General features: G+C 36.0%; 2 protein-coding genes across 2 annotated transcripts; both read right to left on the bottom strand.

The window, feature by feature from the left end:
• Positions 1 to 2,866: 2,866 nt before the first annotated feature.
• On the bottom strand, positions 2,867 to 5,221 carry LOC311294176 (dual specificity protein phosphatase 14). Its single transcript, XM_084414895.1, has 2 exons — positions 5,141 to 5,221; positions 2,867 to 3,509 (listed from the first exon to the last, which is right to left on the bottom strand). Exon 2 carries the CDS (start codon positions 3,497 to 3,499, stop codon positions 2,960 to 2,962), a length of 540 nt encoding a protein of 179 aa, XP_084271021.1. The 5' UTR covers positions 3,500 to 3,509; positions 5,141 to 5,221; the 3' UTR covers positions 2,867 to 2,959.
• A 1,821-nt stretch (positions 5,222 to 7,042) lies between these two features.
• On the bottom strand, positions 7,043 to 11,538 carry kiss1rb (KISS1 receptor b). Its single transcript, XM_084415509.1, has 5 exons — positions 11,275 to 11,538; positions 11,072 to 11,196; positions 10,718 to 10,853; positions 9,798 to 10,036; positions 7,043 to 7,549 (listed from the first exon to the last, which is right to left on the bottom strand). The coding sequence occupies exons 1-5, from the start codon at positions 11,531 to 11,533 to the stop codon at positions 7,169 to 7,171; spliced, it is 1,140 nt and encodes a 379-aa protein (XP_084271635.1). The 5' UTR covers positions 11,534 to 11,538; the 3' UTR covers positions 7,043 to 7,168.
• Positions 11,539 to 15,299: the final 3,761 nt, after the last annotated feature.

The following is a 15,299-nucleotide window of genomic DNA, read 5'->3' as shown; positions in this document are numbered from 1 at the left end:
AAGGTAGATTCGAGATCGGCCTGTAATTGACTAATTCTGTAGGATCAAGTTGCGTTTTTTTAACAAGCGGTTTAATCATAGCCAGCTTAAAGTTTTTTGGTACGTATCCTAGAGACAAAGATGAATTAATGATATTAAGAAGAGGATCTAGGACCTCTGGAAGCATCTCTTTCAGTAGCTTAGTCGGTATAGGGTCTAACATACATGTTGTAGATTTAGATGATTTAACGAGTTTAGTAAATTCTTCCTCTCCTATAGCAACGAATGAATCAAATTTTTCCTCAGGGAGACTACAATGCACTGCCTGCGATACTGTAGTAGACGGTTGCATAGTTATAATTTTGTCCCTGATATTATTAATCTTAATAAGTGAAGAAATTCATAAAATCATTACTGCTGTGTTGCTTGGAAACTTCGGTGCTTGAAGCTTTCAAGCAACTTACCATCAGGGTGTGTGTGAAGAGTGCGGTCAGTATTATAAGATGAAGCGCTTGTGGCCCGAGTTCAACCAGACAAGACCAGAACATTGAAGACATGTCAGAGACTTGTAAAAGTAAATGTCTCGGTATAACAAAAATCAAATCAAACATAAAATCAAATGTATAACGTTATTAATTTTTTACAAACAATATGTATTTGTCTTGTCTGACTAAAACCAATTGTTTGATGTATAATATCGTTCAAATAAAAGTTTTGTTTAGTGTTTTTATGCTTGTTGAAAGATGAAACAGCCAACTGCATTGGATCTGACAGCATCGCATGTCATTTTATGACAGGCCTTAAAGGAGCCGCCCCTTAAAAAAAAAAGGGGGGGGGGGGGGTTATCATTTTTCCACATATATATTTGTTTTGTGTGTGCAAAAAACTTTATTAACATTACAAGTGAACCTCAAGGAAAATGATATGTATATGTATACAGAGGCAGGCTAAATACACATTAATTGCGCAGATATTAACATAAATAAATACATAATCTCTGTATTACATACATAATACATTACATACATACCGTCTCCAATGCCATCTCTCTCATGTTCGTCCATCCTCCTCGGGATGCTGCTGTTCTTCTTCCCCCCCCCCCCCCCCAACTACCAACTGAATATTACTTTCTAGCCCCTCCCATTCCGAGGGCGTTTTAACTCCTACGGTGGCCGTATTAATTCAAATCTGCCGGCAGTCGGGAGTAATCTCCCCCTCGCATTCGTCACGGTGCCACTGAGTGTAAAAACACGAAAGGCGAAGCTTGAATTTCCAGGTATGTCCCTCTTCGGCTAATGTATTTTCAAGATGGAGGCGCAACATGGCTGCCGCCATTCGAGCGACTTGCTCGTATGTATTCTAAATGGCAGATTCTACGCTTACGAGAATACTTGATTAGTTCGTTACACATTACACATTAATGAGCACATATCATTTTGAAAGAACAAAGTGTTTTTTGCTAAGAATCAATAAAAAAAATTACACAGTGTAGCTTTAAGTAACCGGGGTTAAGTAATCTTAACCAATGAAATTAGCTGCAGGGTGGGATTTCTGCTTAACTGGTTTGCGCCCAGTGGGATTTTTTTACTTTTTTTATAGAAAGATAAAAAATACAGGAGAAATACAGGAAAATATTTAAACGGGATGATAGTGGGATAGGTAAAGCAAGGTAAAATACGGGAGAATCCCAGGAAAACAGGGAGGGTTGACAGGTATGGGCCAGATTATTATTTTTTTATTTTTTCATGGGAGGAATTTGCCTTTCAGGCCTTCCAATAGAACTTTATTGTGGACGGATATTGTTAGTACAAAATATTCTTGGTAAACCACAACAATCTTACACTTAATCCACATTGCCATGTCTGAATGCCATTGCACTGACCAACACATAAACTGAACCAGATGGCATCTGCAAGCAAGTGATGCTGGAGCTTTCTCTGAACTTCATTTTGTCTGAGCCAATTTTGCATTGATTTTAATAATCTAGTCCCAAGATGATTTTTAGTGGATGTATGAAGTCAGTGCACACAGACTTCAGGTCTGTTTGTGTAACTTACAGGTCTGTTTGGCTTGAGAAGTGAGCTATTTCTCTTTAAAGTCGTCATGAAACAGAAGTTGTACTAGTCTTTTCTTCCCTTTTGTGACCTATGATTGTGACGTATATCGAGTGAAACGGCTTCTCGAACAAGGAAATGATTTTGCCTGTGGGGAATTGATTGGATGGTTGTGGTTTGCTATTGGTGGATCTCATGTGAGTGACAGCCCCGCCCTCGTCATCAGAGAAGAGATGATGTCACTGCAAGAGGGAGGGGAAGTTATTCTGATTCAAGATTATGAGGTGCATGAATAAAAAATAAATGGTGAAAATCAAGCTTTTAATGTTGTTTATGTCTATTTGGTGTTTTTAATATGCTTTAAGACAAACCATGTGCAAATTCATGAGTCGACACCATTGCTGAGTATTTTCTCCTTAAAACTGCAGTGAACCAAAGACAGTCTCAAAAACACGCTTTGAAATCGCTGGTGTTTCTGACGTCACAAACTACCTTGTAACCAATCAGATCAACATGTGATCGTCGACCAGTGGATCTCTGAGCTGAGTGAGTGAGTAGAGGCGGGGCTCATTTGCATATTTATAGAGCCGCGCATACTAAATGAGGCAAGGGTGTCGAGTTACATTCAAGATATTTTAAGGCATGAAGAATTTTTTTTAAATATGTCATTTTGGTGATCAAAGATGAGTTTTAAGGGATTAAAATGACTTTAAAATTAATGCTACAAGGTTTGTGTTTTGTTCTCTAACACAATGACTCATTTTTAAGTGTGGTTTAAGCATACAAATATTTTGTTGGGTCACTGTACCTGAATCAACATGCCAAACTAAGAATTCTTCTGCCATCTTCTGGTTGTTTATTGCATAACATCACAAACACTTAATTATAAAAAACACAAATAACAAGACACACAAACATTTCCTCTCCTAAAGTGGAATCAATCCCCTTGTTTCTCTCTCATATAAATCTGGAATGTCTCCAACAGGAGAGCTGATCATCCTGACTGTATTTTCTCCATGTATTTTGTGCTCGTACTCGATGAGCTGCCTCCAGAAGCCGGTGTTCGGTCTGATGATGGGTCTCTGAGCTTTGAGTCGTGTGTGAGCCTCTGCTAGTGTGTGATGACAGTGTTTCATGAGGAACGCCAGACACAGAGTTGCGGAGCGACTGACGCCTGCGTTACAGTGAACCAGGACTCGTCCATGTTCTTCACAAACCTGCTGTATCTTATCAGCAACTGCGTCAAAGTGCTCAGTGAGTCTGGATTCGGGATCATCGGAGACGGACACGTGCATATAATCGATAGTGGGAATGTTTGAGTTTCTGATGTCCTGAGTTGCATTAATAACACATGTGATGTTGAGAGAGCTTATGACTGAAGAGTCGTTGGCCGTTTTTCCGTTGCCGATGTACAAACCGTCCGTGACCTGAGCAAACCCTCCGAGTCCTCCTGCTCTCCCTGACATGGTCTGAACACTAGGAACAAACGTGCAAGATTAAAAGTGCAAACATCACAACTAATCAAGGATACTTTGTTATGATAAACTTTTATGTGTTGGCTTGCCTGAAAGCTTGACTGACACAGACAGACACATAGATATATAGATTGACAGACAGACAGACAGACAGACAGACAGACAGACAGATAGATAGATAGATAGATAGATAGATAGATAGATAGATAGATAGATAGATAGATAGATAGACAGACAAATAGATATTGTAGATAGACAGACAAACAGACAGACAGACAGATATATATTGTAGACAGACAGACAGACAGATAGATAGATAGTCGACAGACAGACAAATAGATAGATAGACAGACAGATAGATATTGTAGACAGACAGACAGACAGACAAATAGATAGATAGACAGACAGACAGACAGATAGACATACAGATAGATATTGTAGACAGACGGACAGACAGATAGATAGATAGATATTGTAGACAGACAGACAGACAGATAGATATTGTAGACAGACAGACAGACAGACAGACAGACAGATAGATATTGTAGACAGACAGACAGACAGACAGACAGACAGATAGATATTGTAGACAGACAGACAGACAGATAGATATTGTAGACAGACAGACAGATAGATAGATAGATAGATAGATATTGTAGACAGACAGACAGACAGATAGATATTGTAGACAGACAGACAGATAGATAGATAGATAGATAGATATTGTAGACAGACAGACAGACAGATAGATATTGTAGACAGACAGACAGATAGATATTGTAGACAGACAGACAGACAGATAGATATTGTAGACAGACAGACAGACAGATAGATATTGTAGACAGACAGACAGACAGACAGACAGACAGACAGATAGATATTGTAGACAGACAGACAGATAGATAGATATTGTAGACAGACAGACAGATAGATAGATAGATAGATAGATAGATAGATAGATATTGTAGACAGACAGACAGACAGACAGATAGATATTGTAGACAGACAGACAGACAGACAGACAGACAGACAGACAGACGGACAGACAGATAGATAGACAGATAGATATTGTAGACAGACAGACAAATAGATAGATAGACAGACAGATAGATAGACAGACAGATAGATATTGTAAACAGACAGACAGACAGATAGATAGATATTGTAGACAGACAGACAGACAGACAGACAGACAGATAGATATTGTAGACAGACAGACCAGACATACATACAGATAGATAGACAGATAGTAATTTATCTTTCTAACTCTAAAACACTTTTGCAATAAAACAAACAGGCTCATTCACGTTTGCACAATTTTTGTCAAGCCAGAATAATAAAGCTGTCTATACTGCACACAGTGCTTTATGTGACTGAAATCTATTCGACACTGGACACACTCAGAGGATTTTTTATATGCTCTTATTATATATGAATGCTTTCATACACAGTAGATAGCGGTGATGTGGAGTTTTTATCATCTAAAATCTACGACCTGTCAGTGTAGTTATCGCTGGTTTACGCTGAATTATAAAAGAGTTCTGTTTGATTGTCTGTAGCGCGTTTATAAGTGGGCTATAATAACTTTAAAAAGGGTAGTAAAATATAAGTGAGTTTATGATTCCTACTCACAACTACTGTCGTCTGAAGAGCTCTTCTTCTCCTCACTGCGGCTCGGGCACATTACACGCGCACAGCGCCACCTACCGTCGGCTTGAGACTCAACAGCAAAACAATAAACAATAAGTAATAAATGATAATTGAATCTGTCTATTTGTCTGTCTATATTGACCTTAACAAGCAGCTCGAATACACTAGCAATGATTTGTAAGCAGGAAGAAAACCAAACAAAATACCACTGTAACCATTTATTTCTATTAATGGCAGAGGTGGACAGTAGGCTACCAAAGTACATAGGCTACTGTACTTAAGTAGCCTACACTTTCTGAGTATCTGTACTTTACTTGAGTATTATTTTTTCTGGAAACTTTTTACTTTAACTTCACTACATTTTAAAGACAAATATCATATCTTTTTACTCCACTACATTTCTATCAAAGTCCTTGAGTAGAAAGTAGTAACGTTAGTCAGGATGATTTTGTTTGGAAATGAAAGTCAGATTGACGCCAGAATTAAAAAGACGTTGGATTTTGGTTGGAAATGAAAGTCGGGTTGACGCCAGAAACCGATTGATGTTGGTTTCTGACGTCAACCCGATTTTCATTTTCAACCACAATACGTCTGTCCAACCTTGGAGATTAATGTCAATCTGGTGTTGGATTCTGACATCAACCCGATTTTCATTTTCAACGTTGGGTTTGGTCTTCTAAATGCGAATTTTGTCATTGTTTTGGAGCACACTAGCTAGATAACAGTAAGGCTAACATACTAAAAGCCCAAAACCTTTAAATATGGCACTATTTGAAGGAACAGCCATTTGGGTGTCCATTGTGGACGTTATTGAGTGACTTATTCAATCTCACATTCAATCCCACTGCTGGAAATGTGTTCTAGAAATAAATTTGATATTGATATGAGGGTAGGTAGGCAGGCATAGATTCAGAGGCATAAGCTACTATAAGTATTACATAAAACAGTGTAACAATAATAAAACAATGCATTGACATTTTCTTTTCTTACTTTTGATACTTAAGTAGGCCTACTTTTAAAAACAAGTACTTCTGTACTTTTACTCAAGTAAAAATCGGTCTTTACAACATTGACTTGTAACGGAGTAATATTTGACCAGTAGTATATGTACTTTCACTCAAGTAAGGAAGTTGTGTACTTTGTCCATCTCTGATTAATGGTGATTAGCGTTAAAAACATCAATAGGCCTAGTTGATAAACATGCTCTTAAGGTTCTAGAATGAATAAATGAATGAATGTATGAAACTTTTTGTTGATGCTTTCAGATCAATCCATGATGAAACGCACTCGGTTGCTGTCAAATCAAAATAGTCAAAATGGTATTTTAACGTTTTATATCTGATTTCTATTCATTGGGATCAGTTTGTGTTATTAGTTTTTTTTTTACCATTCTCTTTCCTTGAAGACTACATGGTTATAAAAATTGTTTTCGGATTGTTTTCTATGAATATGCAAATGAGCCCCGCCTCCACTCACTCGCTCAGCTCAGAGATCCACTGGTTGACGATCACACGTTGATCTGATTGGTTACAAGGTAGTTTGTGACGTCAGAAACACCAGCGATTTCAAAGCGTGTGTTTGAGACTGTCTTTGGTTCACTGCAGTTTTAAGGAGAAAATACTCAGCAATGGCGTCGACTTATGAATTTACACATGAGTTTGTATTAAAGCATATTAAAAACACCACATAGACATATAAACAACATTAAAAGCTGGATTTTCACCACAGGAGGACTTTAACTAATACATTTTCATTTAATTGCAAGTTACACACATTGTAAAGCATTACATTCAGTTCAAACCCAAGTATATTCTTTTAAAGTGTATTATTTCTGGAATAAGTATAGCCTACTATTTCTTTTCCAAGTGTATACATTCAGTCCCATAGCGTCATAGTGTATTCAGAAATAATTGTTTTAATTTGAATTGTTTGTTCCAGTTGAATCAAAAATTATGTGCTTCTAATCACATAATTTTGGTTCTTTACCTTTTACCTTTCAGTCCCATAAAATTATGCATAACCTGTCCAAAGCATCCTTTGAGGCCGAGATGAAAGAAAGTTCATCTCCCTGTTATAGGTTATCGGCTCGGTTGTCCGTGCGCTCCTTTTGAAGATCAGAGGAAACACGCTTCTGAAGGCCTTTCTAAAGTTGGCTCCCATGAAGGCGTAGATCACGGGGTTTATGGAGGAATTGGAATAGGACATGCAGTGAGCCCAGATCTTGAGTTTGTAGAGCGTATAACTGTGGCTGACATCCTCAGAACAGAACGCTTGTAAGAGGATCAGGATCTGAATTGGACCCCAGCACACTATAAACAGCAGCACCATTACCACCACCATTCTGGAGACTCTCGTCCGCACGGCTTCCACTCGTTCTGCTGGAGTCTGCAGCTGGAAAACAAACACCAGCAGACAAATTACGGTTCATTAGGGGTTTATATACAGTCAAACCAACATTTATTCAGACACCTTCAACATTTCTCACATTATCACAGTTTATTTGCTATAGTTCATAAAATATGAGTTATCAAATCAGTTATATATTTCACTGGTTTTGTCCGTCCTTCTGTTAGACTCTCACAAATGAATCAGGTTGAATGGCTGTCAGTTGTTAAATTTAACTACACAATTAGATAATACCAATTTAGGTCAACAAATTACCAAGCAATGCTTCATTTTGTTCAGTCTGTGGTGTGAAAAGGTCGCATTAGCAAGTAAAGAAGAAACACTTCAGCAAAACATGGTCAGGTCAAAGTGTCTGGATGATTTTTGGTCCCAAATTTGTATACATTTTACTGGTAGTCACTGTATGAAGAATGTTTGGGTATACTATGTCACAGTTTACTTTATTTTGCTATCCTCACTTACGTAAATTAACTATATAGTGTCCTGCACTCACTAGTAAAAAAATGATATATATATATATATATATCTGGTGTCTGAATCAATTTTGGTTTGACTGTATATCATTTTCTTCTATACTGAAAACCCTAATAAGTTGACTGCACTCAATTGATGGAGTAATTGGGTCTCTCAAAACTTGTATATTTAAGTTCACTTAACTTGATGTTCATGTAGACTACATAAATTGCTATGTTCACTTAACTAGGTGTTCATCTAGTGTACTTAGTGTTCACCTAGTGTAGAATTAAGTTCACTTAACTTGGTGCGTCATATTGACTGAAATTGCTAAGTTTACTCTGTGTTCATAGTGTACTAAAATTGTTGAGTTCACTTAACTTGGTGTTCAGATAGCATACTTACAGAATTAATTTCACTTAACTTGTTGTTCATATAGTGTACTTACAGAATTAAGTTCATTTAGTGTTAATGTAAACTGAACTTAAATTGCTGAGTTCACTTAACTTGGTGTTCATATAGCGTACTTACAGAACTAAGTTCACTTGGTGTTCATTTAGTGTACTTCACTTAACTTGGTGTTCATGAAGACTACTTAAATTGCTAAGTTTACTCGGTGTTCATAGTGTACTAAAATTGCATAATTTTTGTATAAAATTTGTATTCATTTAGCATACTTACAGAATTAATTTCACTTAACTTGGTCTTCATTTAGCGTACTTACAGAATTAAGTTCACTTAACTTGGTGTTCATTTAGCATATTTACAGAATTAGGCTCACTTAACTTGGTGTTCATTTAGCATACTTACAGAATTAAGTTCACTTAACTTGGTGTTCATTTAGCGTACTTACAGAATTAGGTTCACTTAACTTGGTGTTCATTTAGCATACTTACAGAATTAAGTTCACTTAACTTGGTGTTCATTTAGCGTACTTACAGAATTAGGTTCACTTAACTTGGTGTTCATTTAGCATACTTACAGAATTAGGTTCACTTAACTTGGTGTTCATTTAGCATACTTACAGAATTAAGTTCACTTAACTTGGTGTTCATTTAGCGTACTTACAGAATTAGGTTCACTTAACTTGGTGTTCATTTAGCATATTTACAGAATTAGGTTCACTTAACTTGGTGTTCATTTAGCATACTTACAGAATTAAGTTCACTTAACTTGGTGTTCATTTAGCGTACTTACAGAATTAGGTTCACTTAACTTGGTGTTCATTTAGCATACTTACAGAATTAGGTTCACTTAACTTGGTGTTCATTTAGCATACTTACAGAATTAGGTTCACTTAACTTGGTGTTCATTTAGCATACTTACAGAATTAAGTTCACTTAACTTGGTGTTCATTTAGCGTACTTACAGAATTAGGTTCACTTAACTTGGTGTTCATTTAGCATATTTACAGAATTAGGTTCACTTAACTTGGTGTTCATTTAGCATACTTACAGAATTAAGTTCACTTAACTTGGTGTTCATTTAGCGTACTTACAGAATTAGGTTCACTTAACTTGGTGTTCATTTAGCATACTTACAGAATTAGGTTCACTTAACTTGGTGTTCATTTAGCATACTTACAGAATTAGGTTCACTTAACTTGGTGTTCATTTAGCGTACTTACAGAATTAGGTTCACTTAACTTGGTGTTCATTTAGCGTACTTACAGAATTAAGTTAATTTAGTGTTAATGTAAACTGAACTTAAATTGCTAAGTTCACTTAACTTTGTGATCATGTAGTTGACTTAATATGCAGAAATGTACCAGCACCAGTACCTGGTTACAGCCATGAACAGGTTCCACCGTGGCTTGACCCATGCGTTTGAGCATGAATGTGTAACACATGCAGATGGTGATCAGAGGCAGCAAGTAAACAGCCAAGAAGGAGTAAAGAATATAAGCTCTCTTATGAACGAGAGAAGGAAAGGCCTCGGTGCAGTACGTCTGCGGGCCGAACCAGAACGAAGACTCTGTGTGCTGATACAGCGCGATCGGCACCGAAAGCAGCAGAGAAACTGTGTGAAAACATATGAATATAATCATTTATTTGACCACAGCCAATAAAAACTATGAAAATAAAAGCCATTCATTCAAACCAAAATAACCCAAATGGGTGTAGCACAAAGGTTATCATGAACTCCAAGAAATTACAATACAGTACTATTCCAGCTAGTCACCTTTAGCATAGAGTCTAAGAAAATAAAGCTTCTTTATTGGAATAGAAAAAAAAAAATGGTTCATTCAAGAAATGATCACTGGGGAACCAATAATGGTTCTTTATTGTGAAAACCTCCTTTATTGGTAACACTTTACAATAAGGTTCATTAGTTAACATTAGTTAACAGTTAGCATGAACAATTTAATCAAGTGCACTTATACAGCATTTATTAATCTTTGTTAATGTTAACATTTCTTAATACTTTACTAAAACTAGTTAACATTAGTTAATGCACTGTGAACTAACACTAACAGCTGTATTTTTATTAACTAACATTAACAAAGATGAATAAATACTGTAACAAATGTAGTGCTCATGGTTAGTTAATACATTAACTAATGTTAACTAATGCACCTTATTGTAAACTGTTACCTCTTTATTTTTATAAATGTGTAACTACAATAAGATGTAAAAAAATAAATAATCAAAAGTGATTAATATGGGATTGTACTTAAACTGATTGGAATGATTTTCATACATATCCATATAGTGGTGCATACAGTCAGAGCCATCTGTGGTGTTCGGTGATGGAGAGACTGGAGCGGGTAGACGGTCACATAAAATCGATCCACACTCATTGCTGATAAAGTGATGCAGGTTGCCTGTGCCGTTACCTGAGTTCAGTCAGACACACAAAACTACATTACGCATTCAGCATTTACTGTAGGGTTTAGCCTAGAACAGTTTAGATACATGTGTAGCCATTTATCATAATCAGTTATAAATGCATTTTGCCCAGATTTCTGATCTTTATGTACAATATGGCATTTCATGCATGACATGTTTCCTCTCTCCTACATAGAAAAATGATACAGAGTAAAAATGCTCTCACCTGTTGCAGATAATTGACCAGCCGACACATGAAGTCCCCAAATATCCAGCTAGGAAGAGTGTATAAAGTGGCAGTGAAAGGAACACAACAAACCAGGAAAAGTATATCCGTGGTTGCGAGATTAACTGAAGAGAAAAAGAGTGTTTATTAAAACCACGTGATAATCCCTGTACATGATATTCTGAGAAACAAACCTTTTATACCTATGTAGAGGTTCGTAACCGTTTTCATCTGCTGGTTTTTGACCACGACATAGATGACCAAGAAGTTTCCCACCAAGCCCACACACATAATAAGGGTGAAAAACACTGGGACCAGCCAGGCGTCCATCAGCGGCACTGGGCTTTCAGATCTCATGGGATCTGACTGGTTACAATCATGAATCTTTGCTTGATTACTGCACAAGATGAGTTCTGGAGCCTCGCTGGTCCTGTTACTTTCTGCCATTAGATTTAGATGCATCACCATGCTAGTAATAACCTGAAACACAAAAACATATTCAGGTTCATTTTCTGAGTAAAAGTGTTCATGTTCATTATGCTATTTGCTCATAACGTGTTACAGGTTATCTCACAGGGTTTTGTGCTATTTACATGATGAACATGGTTTTTAGTTCAATTGCATTGAATGGCATGCATTGAAATAACATGTAGACTCTACTTAAGTTCACTTAACTTAGTGCTCATCTAGACTAAGTTCACTTAGCTTGGTGCTCATGTAGACTCTACTTAAACTGCCATGTTCACTTAACTTGGTGTCCATTTAGTGTACTTAAAGACATACAGCAAGTTCACTTAACTTGGTGTCCATTTAGTGTATATAAAGAATTAAGTTCACTTAACACGGTGTTCATATAATGTATTTAAACTGCCAAGTTCACTAAACTTCTTGTTCATATAGTGTACTTAGACATACAGCAAGTTCACTTAACTGGGTGTCCATATAGTGTACTTAAAGAATTAAGTTCACTAAACTTCTTGTTCACAGTGTACACATGTACATTTCAATAGCATGCATTAAGTCTTCCAATATCAATGTTCAGAGCAAACGTGCACAGTGAGATCATATCGTGTACAGTCTTCCATATCATCATGATAACTGAGTATAATCAAAAAGATGATATACTATCATTTACCAGATAAACAAAGATAATACAGAGCAAAAATCATATTATTAATTTATCTTTGTTTTTTTTCACTTGTTTTTAACTGGTTTATACTTACGAGTGAAACAAAAATCTGCCAGTGCAGTACGAAAAAAACCCCATTCGTATTAAAGTTACATTATATGAAAACAGGTGAAATATCTTCATATTTCAAGTAAATTCATTGTTTCAAGGATTTTTAGATATATTTATTAGATAACAATTTAAAGACTGATTAAACCTTTTTAAGTCGTCATTTTGGTAGCACTTTATTTTATTTGTGACAGTTACATGTTAATAGTATTCAAATGATGCATAATTACCAACAGCTAACCCCTAAATCAGTTTCTATGTTAAGGTGTCCTTATGACAGTGTAGTAGCTATAGTTAATTTACTGATTAATATTAGTTAACAACATGTACTTACTATAGGATTAGGGTTTGTTGATTGTAATTATGCATGATTCACTGTTATCACTAGAGTTATTACATGCAATGTAAACAAGGATACTTTAAAATAAAGTGTCACCCCAAAATGATACCCTAACCCCATAGTTAGTTGTGTTATTACACTGTAACAACGGCAACTTAAAATTTGTGCACATTAAACAGAGTCAAATGGCCAAATAGACCTAAATGCATCATACAGAAGAGTCTACAATTTCATAAACACATTGCTCCTTTCACGGTATTTCCCAAAATTTGAAGAAAAAAAATATATAAATAATATCATGCAATATTAGCTTACCTCTTTTAAAAACCTTTGCTCTTATTAGAAAGAAAAGATTCTTCGTAAAACATCCTTCAGTCCAATGTGAAGCTAAATCTGAGTCAGTGAAGATCTCCTCATGCAGTGACTCGAGCACGCGCAGGGAGGAGCAAAACACACAACACTGCAAACGCGGCTTTTCACATTCATTTCACGATTTTTTTATACAAGGGTTCAACTTTATTGTCATGCCACCAATCGTGATTTGATATTGGCACTTTTAGCTAGAGTTCAGAGACTAGTGAATATAATATTGACCTTATTAATTCATTTTTATTACTCGAATTAAATAGCTTGTAAACGTTCTTTATCACTAGAAATAAAAACTTAAATAACCTGTTAAACTTGAAAGTATTATGCAATCATTTAAGACATTTATCATAGGCTAAATTTTTTAGTATGAAGTGTTCTTGAAAATTGTGTAAGAAACCCCTCAGGTTGTGTATAGCTCTGCACATTTTTTCATCTTTAACAGACCTGATTCAGATCATTAGGAAAGAGCTCCATGATCGATGATTAAAGTCCCCTCGTGGTAAATAATTGTATCCCTTTAAACTCATCTTTTGATCACCAAAATTACATATTTAAAAAAAATGTTCCTTGAAAAAAATTCTCCATGTCTTAAAATATCTTGAATGTAACTCGACACCCTTGCCTCATTTAGTATACATGGTTCTCTGAATATGCAAATGAGCCCCGCCTCCACTCACTCAGCTCAGAGATCCACTCGCTGACGATCACACGTTGATCTGATTGGTTACAAGGTAGTTTGTGACGTCAGAAACACCAGCGATTTCAAAGCGTGTTTTTGAGACTGTCTTTGGTTCACTGCAGTTTTAAGGAGAAAATACTCAGCAATGGTGTCGACTTATGAATTTACACATGGTTTGTCTTAAAGCATTTAAAAAAAACCACAGACACATTAAAAGCTTGATTTTTCACCACAGGGGAAATTGAAGGCCTAATGAACCCTTTTTTCCTAAAGCTGTATACTTTGATAGAAGGAATAATTTAGTCTTGCTTTTATACAGCCTTAACTCAGCTGTGTAAAGATGCCTTCATTCACAAAGATCATGCTGTGGTTTCTTGCGAAGAGGTTTACCTTACCTTTATGTCGTTCCAAACCTGTAGCCTATAACTTTCTTCTGCACAACACAAATTATGAGAAATTTGAGAATTTGTTTTTGCTCATGAAATGAAAGTCAGTTGGATCTAAAACTGGACCCCACTGGCTTCCATTGTATGGACAAAAACCACTGAGACATCATGTGTGTTTGATAACCGATCGGTGAGATTTGCTGCTTGTAGTCGAGGAGGGGTTGAAAACTTTGACACTTGCTGCTTCCCGTAGTTTGCGTACTTTATCACAGATCAAAAATGTGTCAAATACACAGATGTTTTCATGAAGAAACAAACCTTTTTCATTGAATACTTCATGTATTGCTTGATCATTTCCCAGTACTTTGTGTTCAAAGCAGTTAAAACCGAATCCTGCTCGATAAATGGAAGATGTCACTGCTAACTTACTACAAGATTTGAGGAATTTGTACGGCTGTGTCCGAAATCGCCCCCTATACCCTCAAATACGACATTATTTGAGGCGACAGACATTTGTAGAGGTGTCAGAAACCATAGTGGACGTTATCGAGCGAACTCATTCAATCCCATAATGCACCACAACAACGATCGAGTGTACAACCGATGCACACTCAACGGCTAGAGAATACCCATAATGCACTGTGAGGGTTGTGCTGAATGAATTCCCGTGACTGATCAGAAGATTTGAGGCAAAGAGGTTAGAAAGTTGTGTTACTTTTGTACAAAAATATTTATCAGAGGATGCTTACAATAAAATACATTTGTCAGATCAATGATGCGATGAATACTGTAGAAGGTCAAAAAACGTTCAAAATGGCATGACAGAATTATTATCATTGTATTCAGTATGAGCCACATTTAGTCAAACATCATCAGAATTACATTTTCAATCGATTTTTTGCCATTTAATTTGGCCCCATTACGGCTCTATCTATCTATCTATCTATCTATCTATCTATCTATCTATCTATCTATCTATCTATCTATCTATCTATCTATCATTATTATATATATACGTTAAAGGTTTTTGTGATTGACACAAAAAAGTGTTTTCAGATTTACAATATACAAAATATATTTAATAACCTTATGTAACTGTTTCCCAAACTGTGCAATACATCAATTTAGCTTGTTACATTTTTAAAAATCATACTATTTTAAATCATACTATAAAATCATATTATCTTATTTGCATACTTATTAGATGACTGACAAAA

Source organism: Rutilus rutilus, assembly GCF_951802725.1.
Source record: "Rutilus rutilus genome assembly, chromosome: 7".
In the NCBI taxonomy this organism is placed as follows: Eukaryota; Metazoa; Chordata; class Actinopteri; order Cypriniformes; family Leuciscidae; genus Rutilus; species Rutilus rutilus.
Note: the sequence above shows the minus strand (reverse complement) of the source record. Positions and strands in the feature narration are given on the sequence as shown.